This window comes from Miniopterus natalensis, chromosome 14 (genome assembly GCF_054644295.1).
Source record: "Miniopterus natalensis isolate mMinNat1 chromosome 14, mMinNat1.hap1, whole genome shotgun sequence".
NCBI classification, from domain to species: Eukaryota; Metazoa; Chordata; class Mammalia; order Chiroptera; family Miniopteridae; genus Miniopterus; species Miniopterus natalensis.
Genome location: NC_142094.1, coordinates 48,394,369 through 48,413,547, shown reverse-complemented (window position 1 = coordinate 48,413,547; position 19,179 = coordinate 48,394,369). Strand labels below are relative to the sequence as shown.

Here is a 19,179-nt window from a genome sequence, read left to right as displayed (position 1 = left end):
TGAAAGGTGCTGTTTGGTGCTTAGTAGGCAGGTAACAACCATTAGGTCGCTCACACAAGGCTGACCTGCTTAAACCAGGCACAGGCAGGAAAAGGGCCTGCCCTGAAGGGAAACCAGCAGCGACGTTGCAGGAAAGGGCTGCCATTTTGTTAACAGGATCCCACTAAACAGCTGCTGCAGGGCTTCCTAAATAATTCAACCTGGTGCGAGTAATAGGTGCCTCGGCTAAAAGCATCCATCCAGTTTACAACCGAGCTGCAAGCAGTTAACACTTAGCTCATAAACTCCCGCACCAGAGAAATCCCAGGAATATCACACATCCAATGCCCCTGGAGCTCTAAAGGAGGGCCTAGGGAGGGAGGAAGCCCGCTGCAAAGAGGGCTGAGAAGCGGAGGGAGCCTGGGCACGGGCCGAGGGCCCCCTCTAGCGGGGCGGCGACGAACGCAGCGCTTGAGGTTGAGGCTGTTGGAGAAACCACAGGGCACAGACCAAGCAGGAGGGGCGTCCGCCTGACCAGCGTCCGCAGTCCTTTCCGGTCCTGAGGTGGCGCGACAGGTTCCTGCCTGCCGCCCTCTGCTAGCAAAAGCGTGTGCCTTGCTCGTGGTTCTGTGCTGCGTTGTGCCCTTGGGACCCTCATCCCAAGCGATTTGGTTTTGCACCCATGTCCTCCAACTTCAATTTTCTACCGTGGTTTTTCTCTCTCACTTATATATACTTCCATGTTTCCAGTCTTTATAACCTTTATTTTTGTTGTTATTATTCTTTTTTATTGATCTGAGAGAGACAGGAGAGAGGGGGAAACATCATGTGAGAGAGAATCACCGATCAGTTGCCTCCTGCACACACCCAGATCGGGGATCGAACCCGAGACCTTCTGGTGCACAGGATGACACTCTGACCAACTGAACCACACAGGTCAGGGCTTTATAACCATCATTATTATTGTTATTATTACTAATCCTCTGTGAGAGAGAAACATTGATCAGTTGCCTCCCATTCTTGGCCTAACTGAGGACTGAACCCATAACCTAGTTATGTGCCCTGACTGGGAATCAACCCACAACCTTTCGGTGCACAGGGTGACGCTGGAGTCACCCGGCCAGGGCTATAACCATTATTTTTAGTGGCTGAATAATTTTAGACTTAATTTATGAGGCTAGAGCAGGACTTGGTGTCACCGTACACTCGAATGTTTTATATAATCAACATACCAGTCAGTGTCTGAACCACACAGAATCCGTAAAAGATAACATCCAAATGCCAACGCTCTCTTTGCAGTGGACTTACACCCACTGATGCAAGGACTTGAGAGAGTAAATATATCCATGTTCTCCCTGCAAACCTAATCTCTGCTGCCTCATCTCCCCGCGCAGTTACTGGCTGCCACAAGGGCTCTTACACCCAGGAGACTCTCTGTCTCTAGGAAGGGGAGCCTGAGTGCCACATGGTGGCAGATTTATGGAGCAACACTGGCATCTTCCAGGCAGAAGACTGGCAGCCAGTCCCCCTAGGACATTGAGACAAGTGATCAGAGTGCACCAAAATAGGTGAGGTCTCAAGAACAAGGGGGGAGGGTGGGGAGGGAAGAGGTAAAGAGAACGAAAGACAGTGACTCGCCCATAAACTCTGTTGCTCTAACAGAGGATCAATCAGCACGGTACAAACATAACAACATCTCCCCCATTTTCATAAACCAGGACGAACAAAGAGCCAGTGCGTCGGAGGGTCTCCTCTCCTTAGGCAGGAAGTCCGGGGTTTCTTTCTGGCTCCGTCGGTCACTAAGCTCTGTGTGCTCATTCAGTGATCTGGGTCTCTTACCTGGGCATTAACTGGGCTTCAAATGTCCTCAACTATAAAATAAAAGTATGAAACTAAAAAATCTTGTCTCTCTGGATCCTATGTGTAAGGTCCTGGTATGTTTTAGCCCTGAGTGTGTTACCCCCCCCCCAAAAAAAGCTGTGTTTAAGAGGAAATACTTTACAAAAATCTGAGCTCCTGCCAAACTAAGGTCCCTTCTAGAGATGTAACTGAACCACCTCCTTTATAAAGAATTCTTAATGTGACTAAAAGCAAGGCCATACCACACGTCTAGGCAACAGGCCATTGAAATAGATTGTCATTATTTTTTGCAGAGGAAAAGAGCGAGCTACTTGTTCCTCCCAAAAGAAGTATAAAACCCAGGGAACAAGAGTATCCCTATTGCTTAATCTTCACACAAAACTAGAGGATAATTTCTACCTAATTACGTATAATTTAAAAAGGAAAAAAAACCTTCAAGGAAGGAAGGAAAGACACTCCTAGTTTCTTGGTAGTAGGTTAACATATTGCTGTCACTAGTTTTTTAAACATTTAATTTTTTATTCTCCGTATTACAGATGTCCCCCATTTGCCCCTCTGCACCCGCCCCGGGCCCACCCCAGGCCTTCCCCGCGCTGGTGTCCGGGCAGTTTTAACGGCATCGGGCGCGTTTTCCATTCCCCTTCCCCTGCGGAATCTGCTGACCTGGCTCCTCACCCGGTCCAGGAGGACGCGCCTGCGTAAAGGGGCGGCAGGTGAGGAACGATGCCGTGGCTGCTACAGGCGTTCCTTGGCGGCCAATACCCTCTGCACCTCTGGGCACGCGGCCCAGCCGCACCATGCCGCTCCCGGTGTCAGGCGACCCAGCGCTGGGTGGCAGCGGGGTCTTAACCCGTTTCCCTCTCCTCAGCACCGGTACTCTCCCTTGGGGGAAGCTGAGCGGAAGGGCCAGGCCTCTACCTCGAGAGCAGTCTGAGAGACACTCCACTGGAGCACTGACTGAATGTTCTCATCACCCCGTACACTGAACGGCTGCGGGTGCGATTCCCATCAGGGCACGTGCTTGGGTTCTGGGTTCCGTCCCCAGCTGGGGCGAGCATGGGAGGCAGTCCATAGATGTTTCTCTCTTCTTTCCTCTCTCTAAAATCAATTTAAAAAACAAAAACGCCCGGCCGGGCGTGGCTCAGCGGTTGAGCGTCCACCTGGGATCCAGGCGATCGGGGTTCGATTCCCAGTCAGGGCACATGCCCGGGTTGCGGGCTAGGAAGCCAATCAATGACTCTCTCATCATTGATGTTTCTATCTCTCTCTCCCTCTCCCTTCCTCTCTCTGAAATCAATAAAGATATATTTTTTAAAAAAATTTAAAAATAAAAAAACCCCAAAAAACCCCAAACAAATAATAGAATTTAAACATGGGCAAAATGTTTGAATAGACATCTCACCAAATGAGATATACAAATGACCAATAAACACACAAAAAGGTGCTTACCATCATTAGCTATGGGGAAAATGCAAATTAAAACCACAATGAGATACCACTCAGAATGGCTAGAACAAAACAAGACTAACACGTGTTGGTGAGAATGTGGAAAAGTCCTAACTGTCATATATTACTGGTGGAAATGTAAAATGATGCAGCTCCTTTGGGAAAGTCTGGCAGTTCCCCAAAATGTTAAACAGAGTTACCATATGACCCAGTTATAACCCTAGGCGTGTGCCCCCACCAAATGAAAACATGTATCCACACAGAAACTTGTTCACGAATGTTCGAAGCAGCATCTATAATACCCAAACGGTGGGGACAACCCAGTCACCTCATGGGTGGATAAGCAAGCCGCGGTGTATGTTCATACAACAGGGTATTAGCAACGGGTGAGGTACCATCAGCGCCACAACATGAATGAACCTTGAGAACACACTAAGAGAAAGAAACCAGTCTCAGATTCTCCATGGTGTATGATTCCGCTTAAACGAAATGTCCAGACCCGGCAAATCCACACTAGGAAACAGGAAGTGGACCTGTGGTCGCCAGGGAATGAGGCGACAGGGAGATGTAGTGACTGCTGACAGCTACAGGGTTTCTTCGTGGGGTAACACAAATGTTCTGACACTAAGACTGTAGAAATGGTTGCACAATTCTGTGAATATATTTAAAAGCACAAGCACTGAATTGCACAATTTTAATGGGTGTTTTTTATGGTGTGTGAATTAACTCAGCAAAGCAATTTATTTTTTTAACAGAATCATCTAACTTTTCATTCTAACCCGGAGAAACTTGTTTGAGCCACCTTGTAAGGACACTTGAAGTGTATTTATTAATAAAGACAACCAACACTCCGCTTACCTTTTATTAGCAGTTATTTTAGGCTGAGTTTATTCCGGGGCCATAAGTTTTTCTCTCTTCGGTTTCACCCTTTTCTTCTGTGCAACCTCTTCTGGTTTAGGAACAATCTGCTCTTTGTCTTTTTTTCATTAAAGCTATTTAAAATTTTTTACTTATTGACAGATTTTAGAGAGAGGAGAGGAAACAATGACTTGTTGCTCCACTCACTTTTGCATTCACTGGTTGCTTCTTGTATGTGCCAACTGGGGATTGAACCCGCAACCCCGAGGTATCAAAGCCAATGCTCTAACCAACTGAGCTACCCGGCCAGGGTTTCTGCTCTTTCTCAGGAAGGATCATCTTAATGTGGCAGGAGAGTTCATGTGTGGGTTAATCTGCCCATGAGCTCTGTAAGTTCTGTACATCTTGGGAGCTTTGGTCACCTGGGTGTGCTCAGTGACCAGGGAATCTACATCTAAACTCTTAAGTTCAGCATTGCTCTCTGCATTTTTAAGCATGTGCAGCAAAAATTCAGTAGTTTTTGGGCCACCAACCCTGCATCCAGCCCCATTTGGCCTTGGCATACCTACCAACTCCACCATTGTAATGAAGGAATGGCACATATTGCTTCTGTAAAGTGACATCCTTCAGATACCTGGTGGCTCTTTGGATATGCATACCCTTGATGGCCTGGGCAGTTTCATGAATGTTCTTAAAAGTGAACATGAAGACCTTGAATGATTTGCATGGTTTTGTGGGGTTTTCTGGGTGAAGTGAACCATTTTCAGAAGTTACCTCAGGTCCACTTACGGGAAGAGAGCTCAATAAAACAATTTTAAAACAAAAAACAAAGACCTCATCTGAGAAAGAAAACAATGTTTCAATAACAATGTTTTCCCACACTATAGGGTATCCCAAAAAAATGCATACACACTTTTAACAGCTGATAGGTAACTCACTTAATTTTCACTCCTTTTTAGGTTTAACTGATTTAAAATAATGGATGAAGCCAGACTAAGCTTTGAATTAAAAAAATTTATCCAAAAGTGCCACTAGACCTTTTTTTATGGGGATAAAGATAAAGCTTACAGGACAAAACCAGCAACAGCTGACGAATTGAGGGCACATAAACACCAAACAAAATGACTCTTGATGTTTGCGATTCCATTCATTGCTTCGAGTTATCAGCAGTGCCTGGGCCAGAGTGGTCATCAGTTTGAAAATAGGCATTGACAACAAAATCATTCATTTCTGTAGACTCTTTTAAAATTTTTAAATAAACCGTATTTTATATATCCTGACTTTATAATCAAAGTGCATATACATTTTTGGGGGGGATACCCTGTATTTACTTATCCAGAAAAACAAGGAAATTTTATGGCTCAATTTTTTGGCTGTACTGTTCCCAGTCACTCTTAAAACCACCTTCCAAATTCAATTAAATACATTGCTAACTTATGTTAAAAAATTTTAAAGGACTATTATATTGAGTTTAAGCCAGGGGCTCTAACCCTCATTGAGTCAGAAGCACCTGGGGCAACTTAGAATTAACAACGACCAGGACACCATCCCCTGAAGATTTTGATCCAATTGGTATACGGACAGACTCTCCCACAATTCTTACAAGCTTCCCCCATGGATTTAAGCATGCAGCCAGGATTGGGAGCCACCGATGTAATTCAACAGAATACAAAACCGTATTTCTAAAATCTTTTAGGTGAAGGCAGACCTTTTCTTAGGCAAAATAAAACAGAGATTTAAGAAAAGTTTGTTTTTAATTGTACAACTATAAATGAAAAACCACATAAAACACAAAATTAGTCATAAAACCAACTTTTTAATTGAAGCTATAAAAAAAGAGGCAATATCATTGATAAAATAATTAGGAGACGATATTTAGTATGTTTCAAAAGATTTAAAACAGGAACAGGACACTTTACAAAAAGTTGTGTGGGAAATAAAATCCTTAAACTATACATAGAAATGTAACATTACAGAGTATCTTATAAAATACAATGACAGAAATATAAAAGGACTGTGTGTGCTCTAAGTCTGAAAACTATTAATGACCAGATATTTAGGTTTAAATGTACAGTTCCTGGGTATGAGAATCATAATAGTATACACATCTTCCAAACCAGTGGGCAATAGTTTCCAATTAACCATGAGTGGTATCATCTTCTACAAAGTCTTTGGCCATCTCTGCTGTGATCACATCGATATGACTAACCTGAAGAAAAAATGTCAAAAATAAAATCTGTTAAATCTAAAGAACTGTATCGGTGTTCCCACTGTAGAGGATCATAGTTAAAACATACAGCCTACCACCTATAAATTTTACATATCAAGTCAAATGATTCTAAAGCACTGACTGATTAGACATTTATAATGGTGTTTCTTCAACGTGTAAGTTTAAAAATATTCTGCCTTTTAAAGCTCTGAAGACATGGACAAGTACTTATGCCTAAATTTAAAGCTCAAAACACGAAGAAAAATTGTGTGGTCCAGCCAAATATAAGACAATGTACATAACTGCTAAAGACTTCATTAAGTAAGCACCAAACAGACGAGATTGGAAGATACTGTCTCTTGATGCCAATGAACATAAAATCAGTGCAATGAATGCCACAAAAAACCTGCTAAACCTCATAGGTATTTGAAGTAAAAGCTTTTTCTTTACCAAGACATCATCAGATAAGCAACAATTTTCTAAATTCTTTCATGACTTACGTAACACAAAATAAAAATTCAACAAATATAATGGATTAAATATTACATGAACTTAAATTTCATGTAAAAGTATTACCTTATTTCTGAACTTTACACCATAGAATTTATCAGCTGACTCAAGCAGTTCAGGCCTAAATGTAGTTGTAATAAATTGAGCATGTACAGCAAGTTCCATAATCATATCTGTTAAAAAAAAAAAAAAAAAAAGTAGTTTTAGTAATTTAATAAGACCCTTTTCTCAGATCTTAAAATTTGAAAAGTAACATTTACTCTTACTTAAAATTCAAAACAGCCTGTGACTCTACTTTTCATGTATATATATCTACAAAAATTATCACCTTAATTTTTAAAATTAGAAATCTTTAACCCCAATATCTTAAAAGTTACAGAATATAAAGCAGCAGCAACTTCTAACACAGCATTAGAAATAATGTGAGAGCAAGATATTTTCTCACATAAAAAACAAAAACAACCTTTCCTCTGCTACCCCTCCCAAAGATCTTTTTTTTTTTAATTGACCTTATTGGGTTTTTAAAAATATGTTTTTATTGATTTCACAGAGAGGAAGGGAGAGGGAGGGAGATAGAAACATCAATAATGAGAGAGGGTCATTGATCAGCTGCCTCCACACCCCCTGCTGGGGATCAAGTCTGCAACCCGGGTATGTGCCCTGACTGGGAATCGAACCTCTATCTCCTGGATCCTAGGTTGATGCTCAACCACTGAGCCACGCTGGCTGGGCTGGGTTGTTGTTGTTTCTTTAAATTTATGTTGATTTTTTTTGAGAGAGAGAGAGAGAGAGAGAAACATCACTTTGTTGTTCCACTCATGCATGCACTCACTGGTTCTCTGGTATGTGCCCTGACCAGGAATCAAACCGGCAACCCTGGGGCATCAGGCCAAAGCTCTAACCAATGGAGCTAGATGGCCAGGGCTTCCCAAAGGCCTTTTGAACTTACTAAAGATCAAATACAGATTCTTTAAACAGAGAATCAACATTGTTTATGGCCGTTACTACTCAAATACTGAAATATAAGTTTTAAAATGAGAGACTTCTACACAAAAGTTTAACTAAAGTAGGATTTTCTTTTTTATTGACTGTTAGAGAAGGGGTGGAAGAGAAAGAGACATACACACACACACAGACATCAATCGGATGCTTCGCACATGCACCCCAAGACTGGAGATTGAACTACAACCTAGGTATGTGCCCTGACTGGGAACTGAATCTACCGCCTTTTGGTGTATGGGACAACACTCCAATCAACTGAGCCACAGAGGCTACGGCAGCAGTATTTCCAATTGATTCAAAGAATTCTATCTTTCTCACAGAGCTAAACTTTGCAAAGCAGTCTAATACTAAAAATTTTAAAACCTATTAAGAGAGAAGTTTTCTTTACTAAATACATATCCTGTCTAGAAACCCCAAATATCTCAGGCAACGAGAAATCACTATAAAAGAGGTAAGCTATCATTTTAAAGCACCTTCTCATTGTTAAGTACAAAACCAAAACTGTACCTGACACAGCCTTTCTGTGCTGAGCATCCAGAGCCTGGTCAATCTCATCAAACAAGTAAAAAGGGGCTGGGTCACATTTCTGAATGGCAAAAATCAGAGCAAGAGCTACCAAGGATTTCTGTCCACCTGAAAGCTGCTGCATTTCTCGCATTTCACCTTGTTTTCCTGTAAATGACACCTAAGAAAACATTTGAGTCAATATCCTAAAGGGATAGTCACAATCACCTCTTCAAATTAAATTGGATCAATTAAGATATGCCAACTATTCTACAAATTCTACTGAGATAATCAATGAGGAAAACTGGGTGAAAAGGTATTTACCCTAATTCCAACTCCAGTGAACTGGTCCACTGATGGGACACTACTCTGTGACCCAGAACCCCTCTCGCTTTCACCACTCCCTTCGCCTTCATCCTGAGACTGACTGCCCTCCACGTCTCCTTTCTTCATCACCAACGTAGCTTTGCCACCAGGTACCAGCTTCTGGAATACTTCACTGAAGTTCTTGGATACCTTAAAATAAATAAATAGATAGATAAGGTTGGGTGTCAATTTGAATATAAATTTTGCTTAGATGGAATTATACGTTATTACTTAAAACAAAGAAAAGTATTTAAAAGCAATCAGAAGTATTTTTTTAAATATGTATTTTAATTATTATTTTGAGAGAGAGAGGAAAGAGAGGGAGGGGGAAAGGGCAAGAAAGAAAGAGGGAGAGAAAAATGTTGACTGTCATTCCATTGATTTATGCATCCTGGGCATGTGGGAACGATGCTCTAACCAACTGAGCTACCTGGTCTGGGTCAGAAGTTTGTTTTTTAAGAACAAGAATAACAGATTGAATCCTTTTAAGAACTGTGTAAAACACTCTAGTTACTATGTTAGCAACTTATATGCCGTATTTATTCACATGTATTAGATCCAGTGGAAAAAAGGTTTAAAATCTTTATAAACTGAACAATGAACTGAATGCTAGCTGAAGCTTTTGTCTTGTGTATTTACTACAAAAAAACACATACCTGTTTAAAAGTTAACTGAATAGCTTCATATTTTCGAAGTTCAAGTACATTCATCAGCTCCATGATTGATTTGTAGCCCCTATCCAATTCTTCTTGTCGCTTTATTAACTTTTCTTTTTGCTCAGAGAAATTTACAAACTGATCTAAAGCTTTTTTGTTAACATGGCTATACTTCTTCAATTCTGTGTTGCACTGTTCAAGTTTTCGAAACAACTGTAAGGAGGGAAAAAAAGGTACGCATAAATTCACATACAGGAAAATTTGCAATGAGATTTCAAATTTAAAACCGACAAGATTTACCTGTTTGAGGCTCAGAGTTTGGTATTTTTCAAATGCTTCCTGAGGAAGTGATCCAAGTTCTCGAATTTTCTTCATACACTCTTCTTTCTTCTTCAGCAGCATGCCTTGTCGATTTGTCATCTTTTCTAGTTCTTTAGTATCATGATTTATAGCATCCATGTGTTCTTTTTCCATATTTTTCCAGCGCTCCATACTCTTCTGAAGTTCCTTAATTCCAGCTTCTGTTTTATCAATAGAATTGTCCAAGTCTAAAATGGGGTAAAAAAACAAATTAGGCCATAGTACCTATTTTATAGCCAGCGTTATTTGACCAAAGATTTTATATTAATGGTCAAAACTATCAAAATAAATAGGCTTTTTCAGTGTTTAAATTTTACTGTGAAAAGTCATAAAACAATTAAGGACAAAATTAGGAGTTTACGTGAGAATCACAAGTATAGTTTTTATTATTCAATGTTTATGTTTATAAAAAACTAAAAAAATAATTTTCTCAGAAACTAGGTGACAAGAGACTTGATTCAGCTATTTCATACTTTTCTCAACAAAATTAATAATTTAGTCTCAAACATTTCAATGAAACAAAGATTAGTATTTATAATCAATACCCTAAACTCTGTTCACTATAGTTTATGATGATGGAAAACACACAATCATTACTAGATGCTTTTGCCTATTTGGATATTTCGTTTTGTAGTAGACAATGTTATAAAATGAATAAACTAAATTTAACTAAATACCTAAAAAAAAATTTACTAAATAATAATTCACCTTCTGATCGTGCCATAGTATCTTTTACTCTTTTATTGATGGCTTCCAGTTCTGACGTTGTAGCAGTGAGAACAGTACCCCCTTCTGTCTCCCTCAGTTCATTCAGTTCCTGCAATACAAAAGGACTAACTATGAGCATTAAGCCACAAAATATGAATTTTGTTAGTTTCAAAATATTGTGACTACCAAGTTTCTATAGCTGCTATGTTTGCACAAGCATTCAAGAAAACAAAAAAATATACTTCATATAATTGCAAATACTTAAAGTACCATTACAGAGGGGAAAAAGTATTAATATAATTACTAAAAATTTTCTCAGCATCTGCGTACTACTGATAAAATATTAACAACTTTTGCTGAGTACCTAGATAGGTGCCAGGATAATCATACAAAACATTATTACTATTTGCTTACTTTACACAGGAAGAACCTGACGCTTAGAAATATTAAATGACTTAGCCAAATCATACACCAGGTGGCAGTGCTAGGACTCCAACTCAAGGCAGGTGGCCAGACTGCAGGTCTTTCCGTCCCCAAAGTCCATGCTCTCAATGAGAGACTCTTATATGCACTTTCAAATGGTTATGATCATCAAGGAACTCCCACAAGAGAACATACCTGCTCTACTTGGTCCAAGCGTTTTCTCAAATTCTCATTGAGGTAAGTCTCTACTCGAGTAATAATGCCTTCTAATTTAATTCTTTCATTCAGCAACTGTCTGTTTTCCTAAAAGAAAAGAAAATCATTTGTCTAGGTAAGCATGTACATTTCACACACAGGAATGCTGTTAATTTGCTGTCCTCTCCATTACTTGTGTTCAAATGAGGTGAAATGGAATTTTATATCCTTCCAGAAAGCCCTATATTTTCTTCATTTTCTCTCTTCAGAATGCTAAGTTTTTGTACCTGGTTCTTTTTATAAGCATGCTACCAAAAATAGTTTTTTTCCTGTTTTTCATTTTTTTAAATGTTTTTATTGATTTTAGAGAGAGGGGCAAAGAGAAGGACAGAGACAGGAACATCAGAGAGAAACATGGACTGGCTGAGTCCTCCACACCCTGGCAGGGACAAGCCTGCAACCCAGGCCTGTGCCCTGACCTGGAGTCAAACTGGTGAACTCTGGGTTCATGGGTTGACACTCAACCACTGAGCAACACAGGCTTTTCATTTTTTGGACTTAGTGTTGTTTCATCTGTTTCAATAATGTTATTAAAATGTTTAATCAAAATAATATTAAATATGTAAAGGTGGTCAGATCAATAAACACAGCAAAGCTAATAAACCCAACCTTACTAATGATAAATGTTCATTGAGTAAGACAGAATAAACTGAAAATTTCTTGTATAACTCTAACATATACAGAATGGCTTAGAAAAACTTACTAAAATCTTATTTTATTTACTCTTATGGATATTATAAGTCCAAGTGTCATTTTTACATTTTCTCAATAATCTTTTTGCATTTTTTTATTAACAAGAAAGACACTTTCACCGTAGCCAGTTATCAACAATATTTTTGTTCCTATCAATTGTACTTGCCTGCTGAAGTTGACGAATTTCATCATTCAGTGCATCTACTCTCTTCTGATCTTCCAGACTAAGTTGAGAAAGCAAATCAGTTCCCAGTTCTGCTTTCAATGACTCTCTGGTGGACTCCATAGCATGCAAACTTGCCTCCAAACTTTGTAAGCTTCGTTGCTATAAGACAGATTATTCTCTTATTAGTAAAGGTATTAGTGACTGTATCACTTATAACAGTAAAAAATTGGTAACAATCTATATTTGATATTAAAGTGAGCTAAACAATTATATAAACTCAACTATTAGGTATCCATTAAACTTGATAATTAGAACAATGCAGCAACAATATTCTTGATGCAATACTATGGGGCTGTGTAGAATATCATATCCCATGATCAAACTATATAAAAATCTTCATACATATTCGTAAGAACCAAAAATAGTTACTAAAATATATTAGGGTAAAATAACTGTGGGCAATTTTTAGGAAAACAACAAAAACAAAACAGCCTGGCCAAGCGTGGCTCAGCGGTTAAGCATCAACCTAGGATCCAGGAGACCGTGGTTCGATTCCTGGTCAGGGCACATGCCTAAGTTTTGGGCTTGATCCCCAGTGGAGGGGCCTGCAGGAGGCAGCCGATCAATGATGGCTCTCATCACTGATGTTTCTCTCTCTCCTGTCCTCTCTCTGAAATTAATAAAGATATATTTAAAACAAAACAAAACTGTTGTTTTAGTACTACTGACGTACCAATTAAGTTTTATCAAACGGCTTCACATTTATAAGACCAATATGTATTATCACTTGTAATAGCAGTAAGTTTGCCTTCTACTCATTTTAATACTGTGAAGAAAATGCAAATAAAATAAACTCTATAAGTAGTACTTTACAGACAAAAATGGTTACTGACAAATTACTATCAGATAGTACTATTATGCCACAGTTCAAAAATGACTATTTAATGAAGTTGAAAAGTCTGAATGTGGGCTACAAAAGGAGACTGTGGGTACCCTTGGGTATAAGTGTGGTATAATAAATGGAGATATCCAAAAAAGCATGGGGCTAAACAAAAATGGAACACATGAAATCCAAGGATAACCTGTATAACATGGTCCACCCAATTCTATATAATTAAAACATCTATAAAAAAAAGGCATACTTACGAACCTTCGGCATAAAGGTTTTTTCTGACTGCTGCCTCTTCTCTTTTAGCATCTTCATTTCTGATAATATGCTATCTCGAGAGGCTTTAAATTTCCTTTGCTGGGTCTCTATCTGCTGCATTTGGTTCATCAACTGGTCAATTTCATTATTAATCCATATACAAGGCTAAGGAAAATTTTCTCCAAGTTGTAAATACATCTTATGTTCTAAACTCTCCAGTTCTTACAAACACATTTTGTATCCCCTTCCTTTTCTTTACCCTTAAGTAAAAGTTATTTCCTCAAATTTATGGACCATAACAAATGTTAAATTAAATGGCTCTCTAGAAATGTTATAGGGAAGTGAGTCACGTGGGACTGTTTGGACTCACTGAAAAGTTAGTCACAGTGACAGGAGTGAGCCAAAGTGGGGCTGCTGTTAGCTCACTGAAAAGCCAAGAGAAAAGGGGGCCTTGGAGACAGGTTCAGGGAGTTAGCCTGGAACCAAGTGCTGTTGCCCATTGCTCCCCTGGTTTTACGTCTCATGGGGACCCTTAGACTTTAGGAGATGCACATCTGAGCCCTGGCCAGTGTGGCTGTTGGTTGGGCATCATCCCATGCACCAAAAGGTCGCCAGTTCAATTCTGGGTCAGGACACATGCCCAGGTTTTGGGTTTGATCCCTGGTCAGGGTATGTGCGGGAGTCAACTCATTGATGTTTCTCTTATATTGAAGTTTCTCTCTCCCTTCCTCTCACTCTAAAAATCAATAAAAATATATTTTAGAGATGCACACCTGGGAGGGAAGAAAAGTATAGGTGTGTTGGAGGGTGTGTGTGCATGTGTACGCTGAACTAGCCACTCTTAATGGAACACCATTTTTACGGATTTTGATAGCCATTTCCTCCACTAATACTAAATCTGAACCAAATGACCTCAAGATAGTAAAATCTAATAGACATTTTCAACCCTTACATATTAAACTTCTATGGAGTATGTAGCATTTCTGATACCCCCACCTCACCTTCTTCCGTGAAACACCATCATGGTTTTCCTTCTACAATTTTCTGACTAATCTTCCTCAGTTCCCTTATAACCTTAAATTGTACTGTTTGAGTTCTTTTCTTAGAAGTAGACTCACTACTATTAGCTATTTGACAGCAAAGTAAAGGATCAATGCTAACTAAAATAGCTGTTACTGTAGTTCGCCCGTCTTCAGGAGTTAGAGAGAAACAATATAAGCTTCTGTGCTCAAAGTCAAAGTAAAACACATGGAATTTTTTCTCTGTATATGAGAAGACACATCTAACATGCAAAAGATCATATATTCTAACCAAAATGCAGTTCTTTCTCCACAGTAACACAAGACAAAAAGATATTTTCAATATTTCTGCGCAGGTTTTCATTGAGCTTTGCTTCAAGCTCACCTAGTTCTTCTTCTGCTTTTCTAACATCTTTTTGTAATTCAAGTCTAGACTTCCTTGTGTCATAATAACCTCCAGTTAGAGCACCCCGATGACTAACTTGGTCACCTATAAACAAAACATAAGAAAGGTAGTAATTCTTTATAACAACTTTACTCAATGGTATACTGACTTATAATCAAACAACTAATCTAAAGGCTTTACTTATTTAATGAGAATTAAAAAGAATTTAGGCTACTCTGAAAAAATTTTGCTTTCCAATATTAAAATTTCCATTTAAAACTGTACCTTCTCGGTGAGCCTGAGCATCTACCAAAGAGAAGAAAGTGCTCAAGAATAATGGAGAATGTGAGTAGGACACAGAACTAGCTTGGAATTCCCACTGGCCATATTTGGGAAAATTTGATAAAAAATGGTGACAATGTAGTAACACACTGAGTAAAAAAAGAATCCATCAACCACAGTGATGCTTGAAAGGGCTTTCTTTACAGAAGAGCAACAGCTAATAGCGACAGCTAATAAATACAGAAGCACTATGAGTAACCACTTTGAAACCCCAGTGTATTAACTGAATCAGGCAAGGATCAGCAAAGGATGCTAAATCATTGGTAAATAAGTGGTGGGGGACCTGGCTGGTGTGGCTCAGTAGGTGAGCATCATCCCATGAACCAAGAGGTTGCTGGTTCGATTCCCAGTCAGGGCATATGTCTGGGTTGCCCGCTCAATCCCCAGTAGGGAGCGTGCAGGAGGCAGCTGATAGATGTTTCTCTCATCCATGTTTCTATCTTTCTATCCCTCTCCCTTCCTCTCTCTCTAAAATCAAAAGCATAGCTTTTTTTAAAAAGTGGTGGGGGAACATGATATTCAGTATTCTCAAAGGACATTCCCACATAACATTAATTACAAAAGGGAAAAGGTTTACAACTGAGAGATTTGCTAGCATCAACCTTAGCATCACTAACAGTGGGACACATTATGTGATACAATATCTACATATCACTTATGCCAAGAATTTTTAACCTGAATCTAATGAGGAAGCAAGAAGACAAACCCAGCGAGTGGGACATTCTTTGAGAAAGTCAGTTTCTGGGGGTAAGAAGGAGAAGGAGACACTATCCTATATAGAAAGAATCTAAAGGGAAGACACTGCCTGCATCCCTGATTTGGATCCTGGGTAGAAAAATATTTTGAATATGGTAATCACTTCATAAGTATATAAATGTCCAATCACTATGTTGTACACCGGAAACTAATATAGTATTATATGTCAACTATACTTTAATTAATTAAAATTTTAAAAAATACTTTGAGGCAATTGAGAAAATTTGAATATAGATGCTTTTTTGGTTTTATTAGGTTCATATTAAATTTCTTAGGTGTAACAATGATGATATGGTTATAACAGAGAATGTCCTGTTCTTAGGAAATACATGCTTAACTTTTAGAGATCAAGTGTCAATGTTTTAAAACTTATTCTTAGATGGTACAAAACAATAAAAAATTATACATTTACAGACAGAGCTGGAGGGTGGTTTATCCTCTTTCATCAATACGTAAATTATAAAGAGAGGGGGGGAAAAAGTGAGGGCAGGTGAACCTCTGTATCAGGGGTTCTTAACCTGGATTCCACAGATAAAATTCAGATCCTTAACTTGAGAGGGGGAAAATTACATCTTCATTTTTATGCTAACCTCAAATGAAATTTATTAATTCCTTCCATAACAAATGAGACAAGAACCACAGTAGTATTATCAGTACTTCTGACTTTGTTACCAAGAGAAATAACAAGTACTTTCTATCAAATAACACTTGTCACAAATTTCAAACTAATGTTTACATGCAGCAGCGATTCAAAATTATGTATTAGACCCACTGCTAAACCTTGTTTTTGAATACTTTAAGAATTACTATGTCATGTTTTTTAAAATGTAATAACCATGCCAATACACCAACATAATTGGTTTCTTTATGATCCAAAGTATTTTGGTTTATGCATTTAAAAACATAGAAAAAGGGTCCATAAGCTTCATTCACCAAAGAACAAGAGAGTCCATGGTGCAAAAAAGATTAAGAATCCCTATTATAGGCCAAATGATTATACTTAAGAGACTTCAACTAACTATAAAGTGTAGATCCATAAACCAACTATTTAAAAAATAAGAAATAATTGGACATGAACTTTCAAATACTCTTAAAACTAAAATGGCAAATAAATTCCATTACAAACCTTCCAGGGTAATGCAGTCCATAGTGAAAGCACGGGCCAGCTGGGTTGAAACTTCCATGCTACGACAAATCAGTGTTTTTCCAAACACATGTTTGAAGGCTTTGTCAAATCTGGGATTGTACCTCAATTTACTTATCATAGGAATAGCATCCTAAAAATGAATATTTTTTGTCAGCAAGCAGAGAGATCACTACAGTTAATTAAAGCATGGTGGCAGAATTATAAATTACGTCTTTATGAAACAGAAATAAACACAAATGACTTCATATTTCAAAACTATTGGTTTTAATACTGAAGAAGTTAGAAAAATCATTCCACTTAAATAGCCTGGAAATTGAGCTCATGTAATCATCTAGGTTTTCAATAGTAGAGCACAGTGATAAAGGGCTGAGTGAAAAAGCTGCCTAACTTCTCTATATAAGTTTCTTCATTTATAAAATTGTAATAACAACACCTTTCTCATAATGTTATTAAGACTAGACAAACTAATATATGTGAAACACTTAGGACAACATCTGTCACACAGAAGGGCAAAATAAATGTAAACAAATAGTATTTCCTCAAAATGCTTTAATTTTATATCTATCTTAGTCAGAAAAATGTATTTTCAGGTAAAATTTCCCCCTTGTTAGAATTTTAAAATTAGGATATAAACCCTACATATAAAAAAATGCAATATGTTAAGTTTAAATGAATAATTATAAAGAGAACACCAATATAACTAGCAAGCAGGACAAGAAACAGACACTGCTGAAATCTAGAAGCCATGACTGTGTCCCTTTCTAATCACACAGTGGTTACCTCCAGCAGGTGACCACCGTTGCAACTTTTATGATAATCACTTCCTTGCACTTATTTCTAGTGCTATCATCTAAGTTTAGTTTTGTTCAGGTAGTGTAAAGGCGACCACACTACATGCATTCTTTTGTGTCTTGCTTCATTCACATGTCACATTGTGACTCAATTTCTCCTCCCCAAAACTTCAGAGATAATTTGTAAATCTAAAAGGAAAAAAAGCTGGGCCTTTTGAGTAGCTTATAAGATTTTCATTGTTCCTCTGAAATTGTTGATCTTTCTCATAAGGTTTCAGCTCTGACCTTAAGAGGACAGTAAAATAGATGCTACTACCATGAACATTCTGAAACCAATACCTCAAAGCAATTTTTTTTACCCAAAAATGGTGTCTGAGAAATATTTAATCCGTTTAAAATTATACCAGCTAGTAACAAAAGCAACATTATACTTTCAAGCCTATCATCTTGCTAGATAGTTTAAATTTAATTTATAAGCCATTTAAAAAAGTATATTCAGAAAACTTAAAAATACTCATTTTAATGACAGTTCCTCCAACTACCTAATCTTGTTTCATGTTGTAGCTGTGACCTGTCATCCCCACCCAGCACCAAGTATTCTGTATGGGGAAGAAGTCGTATTTATCTCACAGACAAAGGGATCCCAATGTACAGTACCTGTGCACTAAGCAAGTGTTAAACATGAGGAAAAGTAACTTATTGAAAGAAAAAAAGACCTTAAGAGACCAACTCACGTTAGTTTCAGGATAGGCAGTATCCCTTACATCTAACTTGTTAAGGGGCAGAAAAGTGACCTCTCCAGGTAGATTCATTTTATTAAACTCCATCAAAATCTTCGTGCTGACTTCGTCTGAATCAACAATATGATAAAATAACCTACATGTAAACAAAACAAGACACATTTTTATTGCTAGACTTTTTTTTAATCGCTAGACTTTAAAGTGTTATAAACATTTAAACAATTCACTTCCTTTCTATGCAACCCAATTTATATGGGGGATGGGAAGAACTACTTAGAAAAATTCAAACTGGGGAGGGGCAAAAAGGGGAAAGTTCTAGCTTCTACATTAGAAACAAACACTTGGCACCTACATATTTAATTAGAAAATTAAATAAGTAATTGAGGATACAAGAAGATAATGGGAGACATACTGTACTAAAACTACAAAAAGTTGTTTCTCAGGTTACTCTTATTCTCTCTTTCCTTTAAAACTCAAGATATCGAACAAGTAATCTCACCTGTTCCCAGCAGTGACTTCCACACACGTGTAGAAAGCAGGCTCACATTCGAAGTTATTCATCACTATGCCATGGTAGCCATTCTGAACATGCTGGTTTATTCCTTTTCGACGAAAGTGGTCTAATACTTTGTTTATGCTGTCTATTCCATTTAAAATGGCCTGTTTAGAAGTGAAAAACATTAAAATAAGTTACCAATGGGAATCTTGCTGGTAAAAAATAAAGCCCTTACTCTATGTTAAAAAATATGCCAGAGATTAAACTAAAAACACCCTCCCCAACAATACATGTCCCCAGGAAATATGTCAACTACATGCAACAACTTATATTATGGGTCCTGTTCTATGACACTAACATT

At 38.1% G+C, this 19,179-nt stretch overlaps 1 protein-coding gene across 1 annotated transcript in view; it reads right to left on the bottom strand.

Annotated features, from left to right (window-relative positions):
- Positions 1-5,939: 5,939 nt before the first annotated feature.
- Positions 5,940-19,179, bottom strand: part of SMC3 (structural maintenance of chromosomes 3) — a 28,498-nt gene continuing 15,258 nt past the window's right edge. Inside the window, exons 16-29 of the mRNA XM_016212144.2 lie at positions 18,822-18,982; positions 18,317-18,458; positions 16,771-16,921; positions 14,499-14,651; positions 13,146-13,297; positions 11,996-12,154; positions 11,077-11,184; positions 10,459-10,567; positions 9,691-9,938; positions 9,391-9,603; positions 8,693-8,884; positions 8,372-8,549; positions 6,929-7,035; positions 5,940-6,352 (exon numbers count right to left, since the gene is read on the bottom strand). Coding sequence (XP_016067630.1) covers positions 6,281-6,352; positions 6,929-7,035; positions 8,372-8,549; positions 8,693-8,884; positions 9,391-9,603; positions 9,691-9,938; positions 10,459-10,567; positions 11,077-11,184; positions 11,996-12,154; positions 13,146-13,297; positions 14,499-14,651; positions 16,771-16,921; positions 18,317-18,458; positions 18,822-18,982 — 2,145 coding nt within the window. The 3' untranslated portion in view covers positions 5,940-6,280. The remainder of the gene's footprint in view (positions 6,353-6,928; positions 7,036-8,371; positions 8,550-8,692; positions 8,885-9,390; positions 9,604-9,690; positions 9,939-10,458; positions 10,568-11,076; positions 11,185-11,995; positions 12,155-13,145; positions 13,298-14,498; positions 14,652-16,770; positions 16,922-18,316; positions 18,459-18,821; positions 18,983-19,179) is intronic.